General features: G+C 37.1%; 1 protein-coding gene across 8 annotated transcripts in view; it reads left to right on the top strand.

Annotated features, from left to right (window-relative positions):
* The window catches only part of HELZ (helicase with zinc finger), a 97,283-nt gene that overhangs the window by 6,172 nt on the left and 69,290 nt on the right, over window positions 1-21,821 (top strand). For 5 of the 8 annotated variants that reach the window (XR_015703323.1, XM_087751149.1, XM_087751150.1 and 2 more), the window contains exons 2-7: window positions 11,272-11,499; window positions 13,319-13,355; window positions 16,514-16,638; window positions 19,170-19,226; window positions 20,062-20,110; window positions 20,540-20,615. Coding sequence is in view for 7 of the 8 variants with exons in the window: in XM_087751149.1 (XP_087607275.1) it covers window positions 11,290-11,499; window positions 13,319-13,355; window positions 16,514-16,638; window positions 19,170-19,226; window positions 20,062-20,110; window positions 20,540-20,615 (554 nt within the window). In the remaining variant the exon portion in view is untranslated. Of the gene's footprint in view, window positions 1-10,667; window positions 10,851-11,271; window positions 11,500-13,318; window positions 13,356-16,513; window positions 16,639-19,169; window positions 19,227-20,061; window positions 20,111-20,539; window positions 20,616-21,821 lie in introns of all 8 variants that reach the window. The other 3 variants (XM_087751147.1, XM_087751152.1, XM_087751151.1) reach the window with 3 other exon arrangements.

The following is a 21,821-nucleotide window of genomic DNA, read 5'->3' as shown; positions in this document are numbered from 1 at the left end:
AGTTTTGTTTGTATTTGTTTGGCTAGGCTAGACACTGCTTTTCTTCTTCCATAGCTTTGTCAGAATTATGCCATTAACCACAGTAGGATTGTTACTCATTCCTGCTGATGTCTGTTCTTTGAGTGGGGTTTAAATACGTGACTGAATCTCTAATGTTCATTTCAAAAGGAATGAGTAGGGTGAATGCCATTGGGAAGCTTGTGGTGTTTTGGATACAAGTTATGGTGTTGCCCATAGGGTTTGCTGTGCCAGGAGAACTTGGGAATCCGTATTCTGTTCTCAGGAGAGGTCTAAAAATTGAACCTGTTGGTAGTATCATGTTTGTGCATTCGAGGAGAGGAAACAGGGATGTTATAAAAGCATTATCTGGATGCAGAAGGGTTAATATCATTAAAATACAGTCAGAAGACAACTCCCCACATCAGGCTTAGCTATATTATGTCAAACTATTTGAAGCACAGTCATGTAAAAATGAATTTCAAAGGTTATTTACAATAAAGATAGCAATTTTTAGTGGTGGAGGCTAGTTATTGCTTTGAACTTTCAGAACAGCACACAAAAATATCATGCACAGTTACATAATAGGTATGGTTTTGGGAAAGATGTGTTTGGAGTATCTGTGGGTGGCATGATTGTGTTATTAAATCTGTTATGGTAGGACCCTTTTGTGCTAAGCACTGTATAAATGCGTAACAAAAACCTCAGTCACAGTATTATTCACTACTATAATAAATTTAAGTTCATTATAATGCTGCAATGAAGAGTGAGGTATACTGAAAGAAAATTTTCCTGTTTTGTGTCACAACTTTCTGGCTTGTTTCTGTGTTCAGTTTGTGACCTGTGCACTATAACTGTGTGATATAACTGATATTCAGCATGAAGATTTTTACATTCTTTTGCCTCTTGAATGTATTGACAGGAAATCAACTTTGGGCTTCTTTTTTTTTTTTTCATCCAAAACTGTAAAACTGTGATATATACCTGTAGCATCTGCATTTGCGCTGCTGATCAAAGCTGTGTTCTTCAGATAGGTCTCCTAGTCATAGGGGTGTGCTGCTTTGCAATACTGGGACATGTCAAGAGTGGAGAAAGTTCTTGTATAAAAATGCAAGTTTGACATTTGAGGAAAGACTGTTTCAGCATCACTGCAATATCCCTGTTAAGAAGAGAAGACTTGGATTGAACCATTGAGCTTTGGAGTTTGCACGGGGTTTTCCAAAAGGGGATGTGCTGTGAGAAATAATTTCCTAATTTAAAAAATACTTTTATTGCTGAAATCCCATTACAGCTGTATTGGAGGAAGCTGCGAATTGAACACAAGACTGAAAGTTAGGAACTGTTAGTTTTGATTCTGTCTCTGAGACCGATTAAATCGGTGAACTTTGGCAAATGAACTGTGGTCAAGTGCTCTCTGAAGACAGTGCTGCATGAGTGGCGAATTCAATGAGAGTCGTGGAAAACCTTGTGACGTGTTGCATTTAAACTTCTGAAATACATTTGTAAATATCCTGATATGTGTTTTGTGTTGAAATGATGCTTGGGAATCTTCTTTGACTCCCCTTTGCATTCCTTGGGAACACAGTTTTGTACTTGCTTGGCATTTTGAAAATTAGGTGACAGATGTTTAGTCACATATACACAGATGTACCTAGATATCATACAGCAGACATTTCTCAAAAAGGACTTTTGGCAGTATCTTATGACTCAGCAGAGAAGAATATTGGTAATTGCATGACTGTGTAAGTCCTTAAGATTAATGGTGTTCACTTTTTTTTGGTCAAAATTGTTACTAAACATTATAATGTGAAGTGTGCAGAGACACTCAGGAACAAGACCATGTTCTGTTATTCAAGTGTTTAAAAGAGAGGTTCTGCCACAAGTAGTTTATACTTTTACAAGTTGTGGATTATGATGTTTAAAACAGCTTTTAGAATATGAATACTGTATTCTTCTGCAAAGTGTGTTTGAGTTTGAGACTTGCAGGTTGGTGCTGCTCCACGGAGAGCTGGCTGGTCGTGCAGTGCTGATTTTTCCCTTTGTTTTTCTCTGGCAAATTTCATTAAGAGAAGCAAAGATTAAATTACTTTTCTAATGCATTTTTTTAAAGTAAGTAATTGGTGATGTTGTTATGGGGATAAAATGGTAACCGTGGGACAATATTTCAATTAAAATGCCCTCATCTTGCCTAAGTGTGAGAAACACTACTCTCAAAAAGCAGTAAGAACATATAGGTATATGGAATACAAACTGCTGCTGTTAACCGGTTATTATGAAAGATTGTTTACATGAAGATTTTCTATGAAGGAGCCAAAAGAACTTTAGGTGGGGCAAAAGCACCACCTATTATTATGTTACCTGATGCTTACTATGACATACTCCTCACTTCACTTGGTTATTACTTGCCAAATTTTAATTATTTGGGTTGAAATTTCCCATGGTAGGTGTCTATCCCAGGCTGACTTTTTGGGTGCTGTGGAGGGAGTGAAGGGTTCTGCCAACACGATTCAGTCTTTTCTAAAAATTGGGCAAAAAATATATTCTTAACTTCACAATAAAATAGAAAAAAAATTCTAATGTCCTATAGTGCTGCTTTGTAAAAAGTTGAGATGTGGTATAGTATGATGTTTCTGCCACGGATAGACTTGTTATCAACCCTGTGAATAATCTGCTCAGCGTTGGTAGAATTAGCATTTAGTACAAATCTAAAAGATCATCCCTGCAGTGAATGTACTTCAGCCTGAGCTAAATGGGATTTCCGTACAGTTTGAAGGCTAGGGCTTCTGCATTCCTCCCTGGTATGATTTTGGACAAAAATGAGAGCACAGAGAATTCCCCTTCTGTACTCCCAATAGCCGGTTCCTCTTTCCTACCAGCTCTACCTTCATGCAGCACGGAGGAAGCAGCAACTGGATTTAAACAGAAGGTGCAAAATGCAGATTTTCACAGAATATATAGAAAAAATGTGGAGATGGGGGTGGCTGAACAAGGAGACTGAGATTGAAAAATATTGGTGTTAGAAAGAAAGAAATAGAAGGGATGCTCTCCTGTGTGGGTACATACAATTTATTTTATAATGCTAATACAGTTGTTTGTTGGAATACAGTTTCACTATTTGCATAAATTAGAAAGTGTTTAATAGATGGAGTAGGGAATAGCACAAAAAAAAAAAAAGGCAAATCATACTTAAACCCTCTCTTTGCTACACTTCATTTTCTGTATTTCTAACGAACGCTCCCATGCTGTGATGTAGAGAAATGCTGAATACTCGTTAAGTCACTCTGCAGACACTGGTTGTTCTGCTTTGATCATATAAAGGACTATATCATACAGGGCAGAGCATAATGGGGAAAAATGGCTTTTAGTTATCTTAGTCTGAATATAAGAAGTTTATAGAAACTTTTGGCTTTAATGTGTTTTAATGTCTTAATTCTTTGTAAAATGGGAATAATGTCAGAAGGATAAAGATATTTTCTTAATACTTGTGAAGTGCTCGGTCACAGTATTTGTATGCGTTATTGAAAAGTTCATGAAAACATTAAAATGCAGTCTTGAGAACCAGATTTGAGTAGCACGCAGTAAATAAGACCTTAGACCCTATGCTGAAGTATTTAACTAGATGTCCGTTAAGCAGGCAGCATCTGCTCTGCCTGCTCGTGCTGCCAGGTAGCCCTTGGAAAATGTAGTATGTGACTAACACTGTTAAAGGCTGTATCATAATGCAGACACACAGGAGGGCCAGCATAAGCTTGTACAGATACTTTTGTTGTTAAACAACCTTTGACTATTGGACTTTACAACCTAGTATTTGTACTGTAATTTTAATGGATGCAATGTGTGTATATATTTGCTTTGTGTAAGTAGGAATCTTGTATATGTCGGTTACGGATGGCTCTCGGACAAAGCGAGTACACGCTAGGTAGATGTGCTTTGCCTTGCCGTGTATTTTGCTTAGTTTCATCAAGGTAGGTAATGCTTTCAGACAGCTGTGTGGAAAAGGATCATTTTAAAGGCGGGAGATGAAGATATTAGGGATACTTGGATGTGGATGGAGTGGTTGTAAGTGCTGAGGCCATGAGTTATTTTCAGATTTTGAGCCAAAGATAGCCAGTTTGTCCATGTGTAAATGTTGCTGCCACTGGCTGTATAGATTGTCCTTTCGGCTGCTATTTCCAAAATGAAAACAAAAGAGATTAGTGAAGGTAGTAAAGTGTTAATAATCACTTAATAAAGTGTCTGTACTGAAATAATAACTGGCACGCAATAAGATGTAACTCGTTACTATCTGTGATGTATATAAAGTGATTTAAAGAACACAGAGGATCCAGATGCAGAAGGCATTTGCTCTTAATCTCAATTGCTGCTATATTTTTGTTACTATTGTTATGTGAATGGTAAACCACCCACCGGCACTTGTTCCTTTTTCAGTAAATGTGGATGTGTTTATTCTGTACGTTAAGCTTACAGGATCAGACTCAAGGGTCCATTTATGTGGCCAGAGATACTTGTCCTCCTAATTTATGGTCCTCTCTTTGGTTTTTCAATGTGGAAGGATAATCTAAATATTTAATGGTAGGGAGCATCATGAACCTCTTGATTCCCCTTTTTTTTTTTCTCCCTTCCCGAAATCAAGTGTATCATGTTCTTTAGAAGCCATGTAGCAGAAGTTCTTGCTGCTGTTAGGCTATGTAATAAAACCTTGAAATAAGCCTTCTTCATTCTGTATGCTCCATTTCAGATTTAACATCATTTTTTGAATTTAAAGTAGGGTCATTTTGCCTGGAGTTGTACAACATTAACCAGAGTAATTCAGTTATTTCAGAAAACTGATTAGATTGTCCTCTCTCAAGGGTGGAGACTTTTGTATTTGTTCTGTAAGGTGTGCAGTACGTTTCTGAGCACTGTGTATAACTAATATTACTGACTTCAGCCATAACTGCAATAAACGAGTGCATAAGATCTCTGCTATCATATTTTTCTTAAAATAAAAAAAAAAAACCCAAAAGCACCTTTCACGTTACTCTTTTCTGCACCATGTGCCTGAAAGATGCGCTATCCTTTTTTCTCTCTGTTCTGTTCAGCCTTTCACATTGGTATAGTGCACTGTCATTATCTACTCTCATTTTATTAAATGATTTCTGAGTGTGGGATTATTTATGATGTATATGTCATGACACTAGGAAAGTGCATTTTTTCTGTGTGTGTCTGTAAGTGGCTTCTGTATTTTGTGCAGCCGTATTTTGTTCCTTCCTGGAGGCTTGAATAAAATGCTTTTTTGTCTTAAGGCAAAGATAAGTTTTATTTTATCGCTATAGGTAAGGAAAATAAATACCTATTTAATTTTATTTTACTAATCTAAAGGTACTTGAGTAGTATTTTGGAGTACTACAAAACCAATTACATAACATTATCTAGAGGTGCAAGCATGCCTTAAGATGGGATCACTAGAGATGCCAGAGCAGCTGTATAATATGACTTAACAGTAGATAGATGTATTGTTCCCTATTTTAGTATGTGGACTGACAAATGCGTTTTGTTTGCAGAGTCTTGATAGTTGAATTTCAGTGACCCATAATTTTTAACTGTGACATCGGTGTGTGCACAGTAGCTAGCATTTTTATTGTGTAGTATACACAATGTATTGTAATTAATCTAGACTATTAAATGAACCCAGATCTTTCCATACCTGTGTAAATTAAAGTATCTTGTTCATCTTTTCCTGGTAATTTTGAGGGAGAGGGAACTAGAAGACTCTTCAGTCACAGGGATTGTGTCCATACCAACTTTCTGACTTCCCAAATATTACTTTTCTGTATTACGGAAACAACAAATTTTTGAGGCCTTCATATATGAATTGCTTACATCTCAATTTTAGTAGTAACAGATTTCAAAAACTATGCGATGTGTACTATGCTAGTGTCTGTAGCCTAAAAAGTTTGGAAACTCTGCTTTAGTGAAACCTGGGAACTACTGGGTCGATCCTTGAGCAGTTAAGCTAATGAATGCGGTTTATGGCTTGTATCGTTATGGGCAAGAAAAATAAATAAGCTTTTTCTTTTACTGATGAGTGATATTTTGGTACAGTGTTCTCTCTCTCACTGGGTAAATGGCAGCACATGGCAGTACCTGACGGGGTAACTGACCTCTTGGTATCGATAAGGGGCTGAATTATAACTTCTTTCCCTGGGTGGACTTAAAAATCTGAGTCTCTGTTATCTGTCATTTTTCATAAAACTTTCAGTGTCTTTAAGACCCTTTAGACGTCCGTGAATTCAGTTAAAATTGACGTGAAGTCCAAAAGTTACTGGGCAAGGACAGAGCAACCGTTCTCAAAAATAAATCTAGTAGATCTCTTCTTGCCTCTTAAATGGAATTGCTGGGAAGTTATGATGAAACAACTGTCTGTTCTTGACATATTACCTGAACTTACTACATGTTTAAAACTTCTGTCCAGTTTGGTGGCCAGGCTTTCCAATTTGCGAGAAGGGCTGAAAAATCACAAAGGGTTAGGAAACGCAGCGTAGTCACCGCACGCGTCTCCGTGGAGAGGGGCAGGATAAGTTGAATTCCTGCCCTGCTTTCTGTGAGCCTGTGCCAGCTTGACCACAGTAGGCAATGGGGTGGCTAACCCTTCTTCTCCTCTCCTTTCCTGCAATACATTGGGCTCTTAGCAGGAGGGCACAGCTGAATAGCTTTGGCAAGGAATAGTTGGGTGCTTATTTCTCACAACAGAACTGTTTGAAGGGTTATGGATTGTAAGGGGAGGCAGCTGGAGAGGGTCTTCCCCTGCACGTTCCCCATGGCAATGGATCTCATTCATTTCCTTCAGTTTGCGAATCCCAGGATGTGGCTCTTGAAGTATATTCAATTGACAGTAAATCCCTACCAGCCTCACTGTAGGACTGCAAGTTGAACATCATCGCTTTAGCATAAATCTTTACAAGAGATGTTAATGTCTGGTTAAAATATGCAAATATTTACTGACTTGTCTACTGTTTGTCAGCTTGGCATGCGAGACCTTGGATCTGATCCTTCTGTCTTGGCAGACATTGGGAATTTTGCCAATAACATTAATAGGAACAGCATTGTGCCCTCTAATCTGTTTGTTTATGAAGTACAGCGAGAGTTATCTGGCTAGATGCTTTACAGTGAATTGAAAAAGCATCTGTCTGAAATTTTTTAGGAACTGTCACATGCTTTAACTTATCATTATCTTAATGTATGGACCTTTTGGTTCCATAAAATACATCGGTAAGCTGTGAAGCATGAAAGTGTACAGTCATGAGTTAAACTGCTGTGAAACACTAAAATTTTAGTTCATGATGTTCTCTCCTCCTACACTGATTTTTAGTTTGAAGTTGGACTCATCAGGCTGCGGAGTAATTCTCCAAAAGCCTCCTGTGCACCAAGCAGGCATAGTGTTTACTTGGAAATAAATGGCCGTGTAGATCACGTTGTTTATCGCTCTTCCTCTTCAGACTGTCCCTTCTGCCTTTCCAAGCCCCCTCTGCAGTTCTGGCGGGGAGATGTGCAGTTTTATTTGGAGATTAGATTTTAGTTACTCTTTTCGTGTTTGTTTACAAAATCCCTTTGGAAAGAAGGCGAAATACTCATTAGGAATATTGAGCCTGAAAATCATTAGTTGTAGGGGAAAAAAAAATCCCTCATGGTTTATTGAAAAAACAGCAACGTTTAAGTTACACCAGTTGGAACTAACCAGATCTTTTAAATGATATTTTGTGGAAGCTAAGCTGAGCCCAACTTGGCCTTCAAAGAAATATAAGATCAGTAAGTTTTCTTCTACTTAAAGGCAGGAGTTTTTTGGAGGTACAGAGTGTAATGCCAGAGTTAGATTTTTGGATTAGCTGGTGAGGAAGAGTTGTGCAAGCTTCTGTCTGGGCTCTAGTCAACGTGGTGCTTACTGTCGTATCAGGTGGAATTCACAGGCGCTGTGTTTAAATATTTTACTTGAGAGCATAAATCCAGAGCCTTTCTGTAGGTAGTGGTGCTGCTGTGAGATGATTCAAAGCTAAGAAATGCTTTGAATTGACCACTGATAATAAAAGCTCTGTTGGTAAGACATTGTGCCTGTAGAATTTGAGGATGTATTAAACTTTGCTATTAGAATAAATTGTTACTCAAATTTGAATTTAGTACTCCTCTGCTATGTGGATCTTCAGGCCATTTTGAGAAAATGAATAATCCTGACATTTGTTCTGTTACATGCTTAGTATTTTAAACTCAGTTTTACAGACAGAAAAAGTGGAGTGCATAAGTAATTTGCTCAGTTTTGCAGAGAGTTGTTGGGAATATAGTTAGTGCAGACCTTGTGACGCTTTAACTTTCAATTCTAATCTGTAATAATTTCTACTCTTGGAGTGAATGTAGAAATTCCAGTTTTACATTTGAAGTTTTTGAAAATAAACATTTGTAGAACTCAAAATAAATTTCCTTTGCCAAGTGTCTCCATTCCTTGGCTGTTAAAATATTAACTGTTCTGAAATCATTTTAAACATGGGTAGGTCAGGTACTACAACAGATTAGGTTTTAAGAAAGCATGGTTGTAATTCCCATTCACGTAACCTAGTCTCAGTTGCTAATTTAGGCACAGCTCAGGGGACCAAAACTAGGAGCACGGGTTTTTGAAGAGGCAGCAGGAAGAGCTGAGTGCCTGCAAGGAACAGTCAGAGCACCTGGATGGGAGTCCGAAGTAGATGGTGCAAATACCCAATAAATGTGCATGTTTGTGTCTGCATGTATGGATATAAATGGAATTGAAATGAAATCTGAGAGCCTGAATGTACAATTTTCCATTTGTTGTCCACATACTGTTTTTCTTTATTACAATTAGATTTTTTTTAAAAACAAATTGCACTGCAGCAGCTCCTTATCTATCACTGTGTCCCATGTACTGTGACTTCAGAGGTTTTTTTTAATTACGCTCTGAAATACTGATAGTGTGACTCAGTTTAGCCCAGTTACTCGAACAGCCTGGTCCTAACTTCTCTTATCTCCACTTAACTTAATCCACAGGTTATTGCTTAGGGTCAGTGAGGTCCTCTGAAGTGCTCTTGAAGTCTTCAAGTTGACCGAAGAAATTGTGTGGCCTTTGCAGTACAGTAGGCCACTGCTGGGTGGGTAAAACCCGGCTTCTCCACAAGCAAACTAGTTCAATATTTATCAAAACAGCCAGCATAAGACAACTGATAAATAAAAATGTTTTTCTTTTGCATGGTGCCGTGTTGGAGAAGAAGGACTGGATAACGTAGCTTTCAAATGCCTGTCAGTTAGGCTGGCCAGGTCAGTTAGGATAGGCTCTGTGTATAAACAGTTCTTTGGGAATAAACACACAGAAGCTCTGCTGAGGCTTTTGGTCAAAGGAATTTTGGTTATATGTCAGCCAGGAAGTGAGGAAATCAAAAGTGCAGCAGAGTTCATGAAATCCTCTCTTTTCAGTCCCTTAGGAGGAAAACAGAATGTACAGGAGAAAAACATCAATTAACTATTGTATTACTATTGAAGCAAATCCTAGATTTGTAAAATTCACTGTGGCCCAAAATGTTAGTGAAATGGAAATAAATGTAATTTTTAGTTGTATCTGGAAAGGATCCTTGCATAAACAGGTTAAGAATACTTAACATTTATATAATTGAAAATATGTGCTTAAGTGATCCAGCTGAGTGTCTTTAATGTGACTAGAATAACTCCATGAACGAATTGACTCACATGTATGGAAATGCAAATACTAGTTGCCTGTTTGTATTCTGATTGAAATGCTTACTTTTAGCAGAAAAAGAAATATCTGGATGAATGAGGTAATATTTTGCAAGGTCTTTATTAAGAAAGAGGCATATGTCACAGATTTGTATCAGGATGACTGCAAAATATTCATGCTTGCGTTCATTCGTTTTTGGGAAGATACATTGTTGTACATAAGAAATTTTTATATAAATGCAAAAGGGAAGGTGGTTTGAGTCAAAATTTTCTTGAAAAATCAATATACCTTTACGTGTCTATATTGATACTGAAAATCAAATTTTAAGAATGGAAGTGAACACATAGAACATTATGTCATATAATATATGAAAAGTCTTGTTTACATTTCTACTTTATCTTGCCTTAGGCATGTGTTAATGAGAAAAGTGGGATAATGCATTATTTTTCATGTAAGGAAAATGCATTTATTTGACCTTCAGATTAACTTCTTGAAGTTATTTTACCTTAGTTTGGTTGAAAACCTAAAAACGTCAAGTATAAAGAAAGTTTTTAGCAGTGAATTTTTAAAGTGGGCTAAAGAGAGTTATTTGAGACAATCGTAATAGTCGCTATATAGTCACAAATATTGATAGTATGCTGCTTGCTACAAATGAAAATGAGAACTCTTACACTTTTTCCTCTTTCAGTTATCAGAACACATTTTTGTCAAGTCAGCTTTAAAGTACAATGTCTCGAGGGATATGTATCGTATATTTAAATATTATGTCAACGAAGGGAGAATGTAGACAGGGATTATAGAAGTGCTTTGCTTTTCTGCTGGTGGTTTAGATTGTGGATAACCATTTGTCTCAGTTTATTGGCAGATAATGTTGTCTGTCTTGTATACAGATTTTTATCACAACTGTTTCATTTTTTGTCCCCTAAAAATATTTACTTTACAATTATTTAAGAAGTTCTGCATCAAGGTGTTGGTGTGGCAGGGGTGTCTAGGCTTTCTCAGCCATGAGTGGAAATAAACCAGCTGACGGAGGAGACAAGAGGTGTCCTGTTGAGCTCCCGTTCTTTCTCATTCATCCTTGTCCATCCCCATTGTGCCTCACCCAGCCGGAGAGAGCGGCTCCCTCCCCTGAGCATAGGTGAGAAGTGCTTTGAAGAGAAAGGTGTCCTGGAGTAAATGGCCGCAGGCTTGGAGAAAGAGCAGTTGGTGGATGAGTTGTGTTACTTCCAAGGCAAAGATCGTGTTGCCAGCAAAGGCCCAAAAACCTCTGTGTAGCACAGTGCTTAAATCCATTCTGACTTCAAAATTTGAAACCACTACTTATATTCTTAAAAGCAGTCACGGGCTTAATAACTCCTTGAATTAGAATCAAAACCGGGAGCTGGGAGCGATGGAGAAAAGACTGGGAAGAGGTTAGTCAGTGAGAAAGATCGGGAGTGGCATAAAACGGAGGGGATGCGATACAGCACCTTGAGATGGGAATGGAAGTTGGTTGGCAAGTTGTCACTGCCATTACACAGCTAACCAACATTTTATCATCCCCTCTGCCCCCACTCTAGGATTTCTGTCCCTGAGTCATGGCAGACAGAAGACCAGAGAAGTCATGTGAACAAGCATGTGAATCTCTTAAGCAGCAGGATTATGAAGTGGCAGTGAAGCATTGCACAGAGGCTCTCCTTTCCCTCAGCCAGTACCCCCCAGCTCACCTCCCGGAGGCATGCCAGGCAGAAATCGACCGCATCAAAATCGAGACTCTTCTGTATAGAATTGCTTCCTTTTTACAACTTGTGAGTGTGACTCTTCAATAGTATCTAGTGAATTGGAAAGAGCAATCAAATATCTTGTACTGCCAAGATTTGAATAAAATTCAGAGTTTTCCTGTGATTGGTATGTTGGTTTGCCACAGAATCCCACTTGCTAAAGCATATATGAGGCTTCTGTCGTGTAGTTTTCCGTGATCTGTTTATTTTTCAGGATTGGGACCTCTAAGTAGTTTGGGTCTGAATCACAGTTCTCTAAAAGAATGAAGAAAAATACTTTAAAAAAAAAAATTAAAAAAAAAAAATTCCAAGAACGCAGAATATCTCGTTTTAGGGTATTATGTTTGTACAGTTATGCTGAATTACATACCAGATTACCTTATCTCTAAAGAGCATGAAGTTAAGGTTGCAAATCTAAGCACTCAAAAAACAAAGTTAAGAAATGCCAGAATTCAGGGAGTCGGTTCATACCTAATTTAGCTCTATTTGCATAGGCCTAACATTAGTCTTTTAATACGTGATCATATACTAGTTTTTCATTGCTAGGCTAGAGCATGTCTGGTGAAAGATGTCACTTAGACTCTAGCAGATTTTTAATGGAAGTGTGAAAACTAGGGTCATTGTAAAGGTTTGTAAATGCAAAGCAAGAGGCATAACCCTGAATTATGGGTGATCCCGTTGCCAAATTTGTGTCCTTCCTTTAAAGCATCAGAGAGCTACACCTTCTTGAAGGAAAGGACATTACAGTGCATAAGAATAAACCTACAACCTCCTTAATGAACCTACGTTTTTCCTTACCTTTCTGTTTTGGGAATGTTATCGCAGATTTACAGGGGCCTTGTCCGCTCCAAATCTTCACATATTGGATATGAACAGTTTCATCCCAAGTGGAAAAAATTTGGCCAAGTTGTAAGACCTTGCTGGGCAGCTTTGAGACAAATCTTGCCCATCTGATTAGGGAGCATTTTTAGGCATTGTTTAAATAGGTAGCTGAATTGGACTATTCAGTGTGCAAAACAACAATTGGGAAACTTCTTGAATTAAGATGTGCCTTATCTTATGGTTCATCAGGGGAAGAGATTCAGAAATAACTAAGATTTTTTTTTTTTTTAATGGAAGTTGTGTTAGTGTAGACTTGACTTGTCAAAATTATTTATATAAGCCAATATGCAGATAGATGCTTAGCAGTATTTAATAAATTTCTGATGTGGATGCCTTTGAAAATCCTGTTAGGCACCTATCTGGATATTCATCATAGTGAAAATTATTGCAGTAAGTCTTCAGGGGGTTTGAAAAAATACTTGTAATCAAAACCTTCCTATTAAAGACTTGAATTATATAGATACTTGGAGGCTTGTAAAATAAAAAAAAAAAGGGGGGGGAGGGGGGGAATCAAATTTTCCTTCTTTCCTACTAAACGAAGTAATTTTTAAAATCACCACTGATGACACAGAGTAAAATAAAATACACGCCTTACAAATTTCAACAGCACCACATTAGTGCAAGTTTAAAAAGAATTACAGTGGCTAGAAATGTAAGTTAAGTTTTTGTATTTTTTCCTAGGTGGTGTGAGCCACCTACAAACACATACATAAACATACACCTTTGCTCATTCATGTTCCTCTTTTAAAATGTCCACTTGCTGAGAATTTGAGAAAAAGTCAGCATTCTAAGAATTAATAATATTACGTTTTGACATGTGACTGATGTTCTTTACATGTTCCACCCTGGAAAAAATGAGATAAGGAATTCTTAAAAGTTTTAAGAAACTTGTAACTCAAGCATGTAGTTGTTTATGCTAACTGGAATAATGCTATTTTTAAACTTTTCATGTTTTACCTTTCAGAAAAAGTATGGGCAAGCAGATGAAGACTGTAGGCATGGTATGCTTATTTCTTTTTTTATTACATCGTGTGATAAATTGCAGTCACTTGTCTGAATTTTTAAAACTGATGCCCAGATTTGTTAGTTTGCTAACAATGTTTTTTTTTCTAGTTAAAATTATGTATCTGCTTTATAATACTTTTTCTACTCTTTTTTTTTTTAAGAGAGAGAGAGTTTTCACTATTTTATAACTCGTGTTCAAGTACCACAACTGAAATGCATGTCTTTGGCACAGCGGTGCTATTTGGCTAATAGATATTTCCGTATTCAAATGTAGGATGATGGATAGTGTTAGGATTCTTGTGAAGATAAAGACAGCTGATTGTTCCGCCTTTCTTCCTAGGGACATGGTGGATATTTTGGTTTGCGTTTTGGGACTTGATTCAGAGAAAATCAAGATGATGTACTTACATTTATTCCTATTTGTTAAAGCTTCCAAATGTGCATATGTCACATTGAAGTTGAGTCTTTCATGTTTCACTGCCTTGTTCGGTTGGGGTGTTTTTAAAGGAATTAACCATCCTTGCTAATGTTCTGTTATTCATGTATAATGCAAGCAATTCAAACTCACTAAGAATTCTCTGCTGAGTTTGGTAAGCATTGGATCAGAGTTTATCCATTAGATTTGGAAAGAAAAGAAAAGGTGGGTAGATCCCACCTTTCGGTTTTTAGTTCCTTAACTACTCTTGAATTTTAAAGGAAATTTCCTCGAACCTCAGTTTTGTTACACAGACTGTGTGGTATACTATTCTGACATTCCCTTGCTAGCAATGATAATCTTTAAATCGTTCTTTTTTTGGTTTTGTGTGGAGTTTTTTTGTTTGTTTTTTTTAAATGCATTTTTCTTCACTGATACTCAAGTCATGGTCTGGGGAATCTGTGGGGCTCTGCAGCCTACTTGCGGAGGTCCGCAAAACATAACTAAGAAAAGTAAACTTGCTTTCTGTAGGTGTAAAATTAAAGTTTAACAAATTTAAAAAGGCTGAACTTTGCTTAATCAGTACTGTTCTTAAAATGGTCTGGATTTTTTTTTAATGCTGCTTCTTTTAACTGTTGAGATATGCCAGGGGTATAACATTCTGGCTAACCTCACAGTTGTCTTTCACGATGGCAAATAAAAGCGAGAGAGACACATGGAAAGATGAATGATGGTTAAAGGAGGTAGGAGGGAGAATGCTGTTTAATGAATAGTATTCTCATTGATGAGATCTGATGGGTTTGTCTTAGGGGTAGACGGGTGACATTCATGTGTGAAACCTTTTCTTGGCATATGTGTCAGATATCAGTATCTCAAAGGAAGTGTCATGTTAACTATTTTTCTTCTCTCACTGGGCAGGCATAGGAGTGGGTAGAATAGGAGTGCTGATCTCGACTTACTCTTTTTTTTTTTTTAATTAAGTAGAGAAAACAGCTTTCAAATGTAGATTAGTATCAAAGAAATAGCGTCCAGTTTAATGTTAATTTCATTAATTCATGCCAGCATGTTCTGCAAATATTTTTTTCAGATCTAAAACTGAGGACGTTTTTCAACTTATTAATGCCATATTTATGTATGTAAAAGAAGATTGTGTGTGTGTATATATGTATATTTGTATACAGACACCCCCACGTATTTTTATGAATATATGAATGAACTATTTGGTTGTGGTTCCCTGTGATGTGCTCTTATCAATTGTAGTCCAGCATCTGACAGTTTAGAGTATCTGCATTTGTGATTCTGAAAGGTCTTAGTTTTAGTTTTATGTTTGAAATACCCTTGGGAAGAAACAACCTTGCACTGTTACAAGGAATGATGATAACTTACAATCTGTTAAATTATTCCACAAATCTTTAACAAAAGATACTGGTTAATGTGTTGTAACTTTTTATGTGTAACTATGTTTTAGCTTGGTAGTACTATGCAGTTAATGATATGAAATATAATTGGACATCTAATCTTTAAGGTTAAAATAGCAAACTGTCAGACATGTTAAAGCTATTTCTGGCGCTGCTGCTTCTGATTTGGGAAGTAAGCTCTATTTTTGGAAAAGTGGTCAGTATCATCCGAGTGGTGAATTCAGACTAATCTTTGAGACACTTTATAAACAAGGTTTAGTTACTGTTTCATTTTGGAGATGTCTAGTTGTTTTTATGTGAATGTTTTTTGTGGGACTATTTTTTCTTTAGTTTTTCACGCAATTTCTGTTAATGATGTGAACGTCAGTTGAGTGAGGAGTTTTGATTTATTATTCTAAAATGTAATCCTGAAGTTGTGGTGAATGTAAAATTCCTGTTAGCACTAACAGGAGCTGTTTGCATCTGCATGAGTAGCAGTATAAACACAGATGTTGATGCTGCCTGCAATAACAGTCATATATATTACAATTCTGTAATTTTAAACAACTGTCCAGCCTTCTTTTCAACTCACATGCTTAGCTTATACCTTTTTACTCACTCTGGCATTTTGTTTTCTGGACAGGTAATATATATGATTAAGAGTTATTCCTGCTTGTCTGAAGCACGTCTATATAGTGAAATAAATCCTTTCACTATTGGAAGTGTCAATGAAAGTGTCTGTTTGGCTAGCTATCTGATCCAGTGCTAGAAAGCATTAGGAAAGTTTTCTGTTACATGGAGCCTGTAAATTTCTGGACTCAAACAATCAGTCCTATATCCTGCACTTTACAGTCTAAGTGAATAAAAGCCCTTTTAAAGTAGCAGGAATTGACCACGAGGAGGTTAGCTATATTTGGAAACGACAGGGCATGCTTTTTGTGAGCATGAATGGATCTTCCTGAGCATGTTTGTGTTACTGAGAGGTTGTTAGTTGCTGGTTTTTTTTTTACCCTTTCTGTGAAGAGGAGGTCCTTTGTGTCTGAGTCAGATATTTGAATTTACCCTTCCCATATTTAATTTTTGTCTATTTTAGCATGTAAACAGGACAATGTTTGCTGAGCTCATGTACAGCATTTCTTAGGTGGTGGGAGACAAGTTTCAAGTTAGTAGTAGACAAGAGCAAGTAATACTTCCTTTACATCCAAGACTTGTCTTTCCAAGAAGCTATGGATTCAACCCAAGTTTCAGACCTTATTTTCACGTTAAAGGTGAAGGAAAACTGTGTATAGTTTATTTAAATGTATACTGTGATGAAGCTAATGGTTGCTGATTTGTGTTGCAGTGCTGGGAGAGGGGCTGGCCAAGGGAGATGGATCTTTCCGTGCAGTGCTCTGCTGCATGCATCTTAAAGGGAAGCTGCAAATTGTGTCTAATGTTCTTTCCAAATCACTGATGGGTGAATCACTGGTAAGTGGGTTTGCTGAATCTACATAATTTAAAAAGCAGTTTTGTATTTCCTTTTTTTGAAATGTGTTTAATAACAAACTTCTGAACATATGTTTGGCAGGTTGCAACAAAAATGATTTGTATGAAAAAGACAAAGATAAGTATATGGGCGCACACATATAATCAGGTTATTTAGGTTGTTGCATTACCAGTGCTTCAGTGTTGTTAGGATTTTGAGAAGTTTTTTCATTGTTGGCTCTGAATCCTCAGGGAATGCAAAATAATTTGTGTATTTGTGTGATTGACTAGATGTAGACTAATGTAAATCTCAAACTTCTGCTTACTTCTTTTAACTTGCACCTGACACCATTTTGGATGAACTTCAGGAAGTTTATCCATTAAAGCAGAAAAATTATTGATAGGACTTTTAAATAACTCGCCCATGATAAGTTGTAAGCCAGCATGAAAAGCTTTTCAAGAAAAAAAAAAAGCTTTGCATTTCAAGACAAAGATAAAGATTTGAGTTCAAAGCTTCTATTTTACCATTGAAATGTCAAAACTTGTAAAGATGCTTTTAACCCTGTACATGTAAGGAACTGTTCTGACTCTTATGTGACTACTCATATGGGGAAAATTAGGGACACATATAAGTCTCCAAAGGATAGTGTCCTTTTTATTTCTGTAATCTAGATTAAATAGCATGCAGTTCATCACCATGAACTCCTGGTGATGCTAAATCCAGAAACATGGTCATAGCACAAGCAAGAGCAGCTCTGGTCAGACCATGAGGAACGTGTAAGTGACATCAGAAACTGTTGTAGGAGGGCCTATTACCTTGAAATTGGATCATGTCTCCTATATCTTGGTGCTTAACTTAATCAGTAGGTTGTTTTTGAGAGGGAGTTCTGTTTGTCTGTCTGGTGTATATCCTGAATTCCTTCCCTGTCCCCCCCGCCCCCGCCATTGGCTATTTTTACATAAAGAAAAAGGTTTTGTCTTTGTTTAGCTAGTGTTTTCTAATGAAAAAATGTTTCATTGAAAAATTCCTGGTGAGGTCGAAGGAAACTTGCCTTCAGAAAAAAATCAGTAAAATAGCCAAAAGCTCCTTATCACAGGAAATATACAGTGCCCTTGTTTTGAGCTATTGTGCAAATAAAGGTAGCTTCGTATATAATTCCAGAGTGTTGGCCAAAAGCAGAATTCGAGAGGTTTTTACAAGCTTCAGGTTGTTAGAAACAGTTGTTTTCAGTAGGAATATTAAAATCAGCAACTGATTTACTGACTTCTGCCATTGTCTGGAAGGAGAAATAAAACAAAGTTTTGGAATTAATTCATTGAAGAGTTGGAATCCATCCGGTTTCTTCCCCAGTGACTTAAGCGAATGATTCTTGCTAACTTTTTTATGCTCTAATACATTTAAGCTCAACAGGTTCAATTTGCAGCCTTTCTGCTGAAGTGAAACATCATTTTGAAAAAAGCCTAAGTATGAGAATTGAGTGTGTAAGTTTTCAGCAAAGAGAGTAATTTCTGCTGCTCGGTAGCATAGTCAAAATGTGGAGAAGTCTAACAAACGTAGTAGCACTTAATTAAATTTCTGCAGGAGATTATTGAAACAAAAACCACAGGTCTGGGTTCCTTAAAGTTTTGACTTACATGAGTGTGAAATTGTTACACTTTGCTATATATTTGAGATAAATTCAATTTGGAAAGATTTTTACTTCAGATGTACTTGAATATGCAGTTATTTTTAGTTACATGGCTAATCTTTGTTTTTCAGTGAAAACTCCAAAAATTACATAGTCTATCTACATCAGAGCAGGAGGAGTTATGAAACTGTAGAAATTAGTAATCTGTAAAGTTGATCCTTAAGAAGAAATGAATCCATTACTGCAACAGCAGTGAAAATTTATTACATTAATTCCTTTAGAGCCCAAGTGTTTCAGTAACCATAGCATATGGCTCATGTATACTGCTTTTCATCAGTAGCTTACAAAGTGCTCTGTGAAGACAGTCAATAGCGCTGTCCCCATTCTGCAGATGGGAAACTGAGGCATGGAGAGGTGAAGTGGCTTGCCTAAGGTCACCCAGGAGGCCAGTAGCCAAGCTGCTAATAGAGTGTAGATCTCCTGAGTCCTTGTCCATTGGGCTATACTGCCTCCAGGGCCACTGTGCATGTAGAGTACTGTTCTGGAGGACAGCAATCAATAAGTATTGTAGCTATTAATATTTGTCTTGAGTGGCAGCTAAACTTCATAAGAAATTTTTTTTTCCCCACGTTGTTCCACATATGCTGCTCTCCTGCATTGCCCTGTATTGGTACTTGCTGTAAGTCGAGTGCTGTTTTTGGCCAGTGTCAAATTCCCTTTTTCACTGTAATGTTTGCTCGGTGTTATGTAGTATGTCATTTAAAATTGTGCATTGTAAGTCAAACTCATTTTTCCTTCTTGCCCTTCTCCTTGGTGATGGTGCAGGGGGAAATGAACTTCGTTGCTGTGGTTTAATGCATGTGAAGGTTTATGTGTTTGATGTATTAATATTCTTTCTCCCCCCAGAACGGGATGGTAACTAAAGATCTGACACGACTGAAAACACTTCTTGCTGAAACAGAGGTAATAATGAGCATATTAATGGGAAAATAATGAGCAGTACCTGAAAGAGCTGAGAGGTTTCTTTTCATGTGTCCCAGGAAATCCAAGCTCACTATGAACATACTAGTTCAAACATTATTGTTTCCACTGGTCTGTTGATCTTTATCACCTACCTATTCAGGAGCCTTTCATCGCAATCTTGCGTGATGTATGAGAAAATAGAGAAAGATGCTAATAGGTTGTTGACTCTCTTGAAGTAGTGAGTAGAAAGAATTCAAAGCATTTAGATCTGAATTATTGATTGATTTATTGTATTTTTCTCGGTTGGAAATGATTCTGAAGTAATAAACATGACTTAAGAAATGGGTTAACAAATATAAATGCCCTCTCAGTCACCTTTTTTTGTATTAGAGGTAAATCTGTCATGTTTATTGATTGAATTGTCACTTCTTTTTTTTTTTTTCTTCTTATGCTTTGTTGTTGATTTAGACTTTATTTTTAATGTAGATTCAAAGCTGAAAGACGTCTCAATACAGTTTAGACTTTTGGCCTTTTAAGAATTTTACTGCAGTCCACATTAAAACGATCACAGGGTGGAATTTGGTCTTGTAAAAATCTCTAAAATTTTCTTCTGCCAATGAGTGGACTCAATGTTCCTGTCAGAATTCCTCTTATCAATGGCTGCAATCCAGTTGTTAGGTTAATATGAAATTCATGTTTGTGACTGGAAGTGAGTTCAGTATTTTTGTATTGGTTGTTCTGAAACACATTTTGACAGCAAAGAAGCCAAAGCAGTTCTTGTTGATGAAATTATTTTGTGTTCCTTTATAACTGTGTTGTTTTTATATAATTGTAGGCAGCTGGTAAAGTACCATCGGGATATCATGTAGAAGATTTAGAAGAAGGTATGTAACTCAGTTCTAAAGCTACTTCATTTTGTAGTGAGAAGACTTGGATTCTGCTGGATGCTCAGCACTGCATAGTAGTCAAAAGGCAAAAAAGGGGCTTGACTATTGTGATGAGGCCCAGGGATTGAGGTAGAATCATCTCATCATTGACTGAATTTGGAAGCGGAAGTTTCTATTTATTGGTCAAAGTGCTGTATCGGAGCCTGCTTCATTCTGCAAATTGTTTGGAACTTGCCTTCACAGCCTTTGGACCTTTGTTCTAAATGAATTTGTTAGGGATGAAAATTAATTTTTGGTGGATAATTTTGCTTTTGTACAAATACGCTTTGGGTTGATGTTTAGAGATACGGTTCCCTGGACAGTTACTATCCGACTGGGAAATACTTGGCAATTAGAAAAGTAACCCAAGTTTTGACTACTCTGCAGGGTCCCGGGATGGCTGGCAGTTCCGCCCTCCACCCAGGGGAGTCACAAGCAGTGAAGAATATACGCTATGTAAAAGGTAAAGTCATTGCTTTATATCAACATTCTCCAAGGGATCACGATGTTTCCTCTTTCATTTAGCTGCTGACAGAATGATTAAGAGGTCAGGAAAATGAAGGTACCTGTTAGAAAAGAGTTGATGCGTTCACGGATTTTTGGAAGGGTCAGTTTATCCAGAAGCACCTCAGTTTATAAAATGGAATCACTAGCTCCATTTTCATGAGAGTGGTTTGAGGACCATTTTTCTAGTGACAGGTCAGCATCTGTCTTTTTTCCCCCTACCTGTTCTAATTTTTATAATTTCAGGGATGTGAAAAGTTGCCACAGACAACGGTGTTAGTAGACTGAAGCACAGTGAAGTGTGCTTTAACAGCAGATGGGGTGCATGCCTTCAGATAAATGGGCTTTGTTGATAGATGGTCTTTGGCTTCAGATTAAAAAAAACATTTGTAGGATTTCTCTCTGGATCTCATTATTTCCATTTTGCGTAAGCTCAAATACACAGAGGTGAATGGCCTTGCTGAAGATCCAGTGGCTTGTACTGGAGTTTCTCCTCCTTGTCTCTTTCAGTCTACGAGTCAATATTGCCTGTGGTTTGTGGTGTTAATCGTCATTACTTAAGTAAAACTGTATTAATATATATGGGGAGGAACCATCATTATGCACTTGATTCTGCCATATATGTAACTGATGCAAATAATTTAAAAAAATGAACAGGAATCTGACCTACTTTTTAAATTCCATGACTGAACTGCTGAATATGGGCTTCTTTTGGCATGATTTTCTAGAGATGCTAAATCTTGGCAGCTCTTGTTGACTTTCATCATATCTGATGCATATTCAGCAATTTTTAAAAAGCAGATATTTACAATTTTTAGCTCATGAATGATTTTCTGTTGAGTAACATCTATACCATGTTTCCAACCATTGCTCTGAAACATTTTTCCACTAAAGCTGTAATTAGCTTTATGCACACTGTTAACCCTTACAGCGAGAAGGATATGCCTTGCTCAGCAAATCCATAGGAACAGTATCATTCTGACCATGGACTAAAGATTTTAGTTCCTTATGAGGAGGCAGTTACAGGTACTGAATATGAATTTTTGAAGCTGTGGTTTGTTTTTGTTCTGTGTGCCATAAAGCAGTAGGAGTACAGCATATTTATTCTAGATAATGAAGCTTTGGAATTGCAGGAGGTATTAAATAAGAAACTAAACATGAGAAA

The sequence above is a fragment of the Nipponia nippon genome, unplaced genomic scaffold (genome assembly GCF_047370975.1).
Source record: "Nipponia nippon isolate SJK-2023a ecotype South Korea unplaced genomic scaffold, ASM4737097v1 scaffold_14, whole genome shotgun sequence".
Classification (NCBI taxonomy): domain Eukaryota; kingdom Metazoa; phylum Chordata; class Aves; order Pelecaniformes; family Threskiornithidae; genus Nipponia; species Nipponia nippon.
This window is presented reverse-complemented; position numbering and strand designations above follow the sequence as displayed.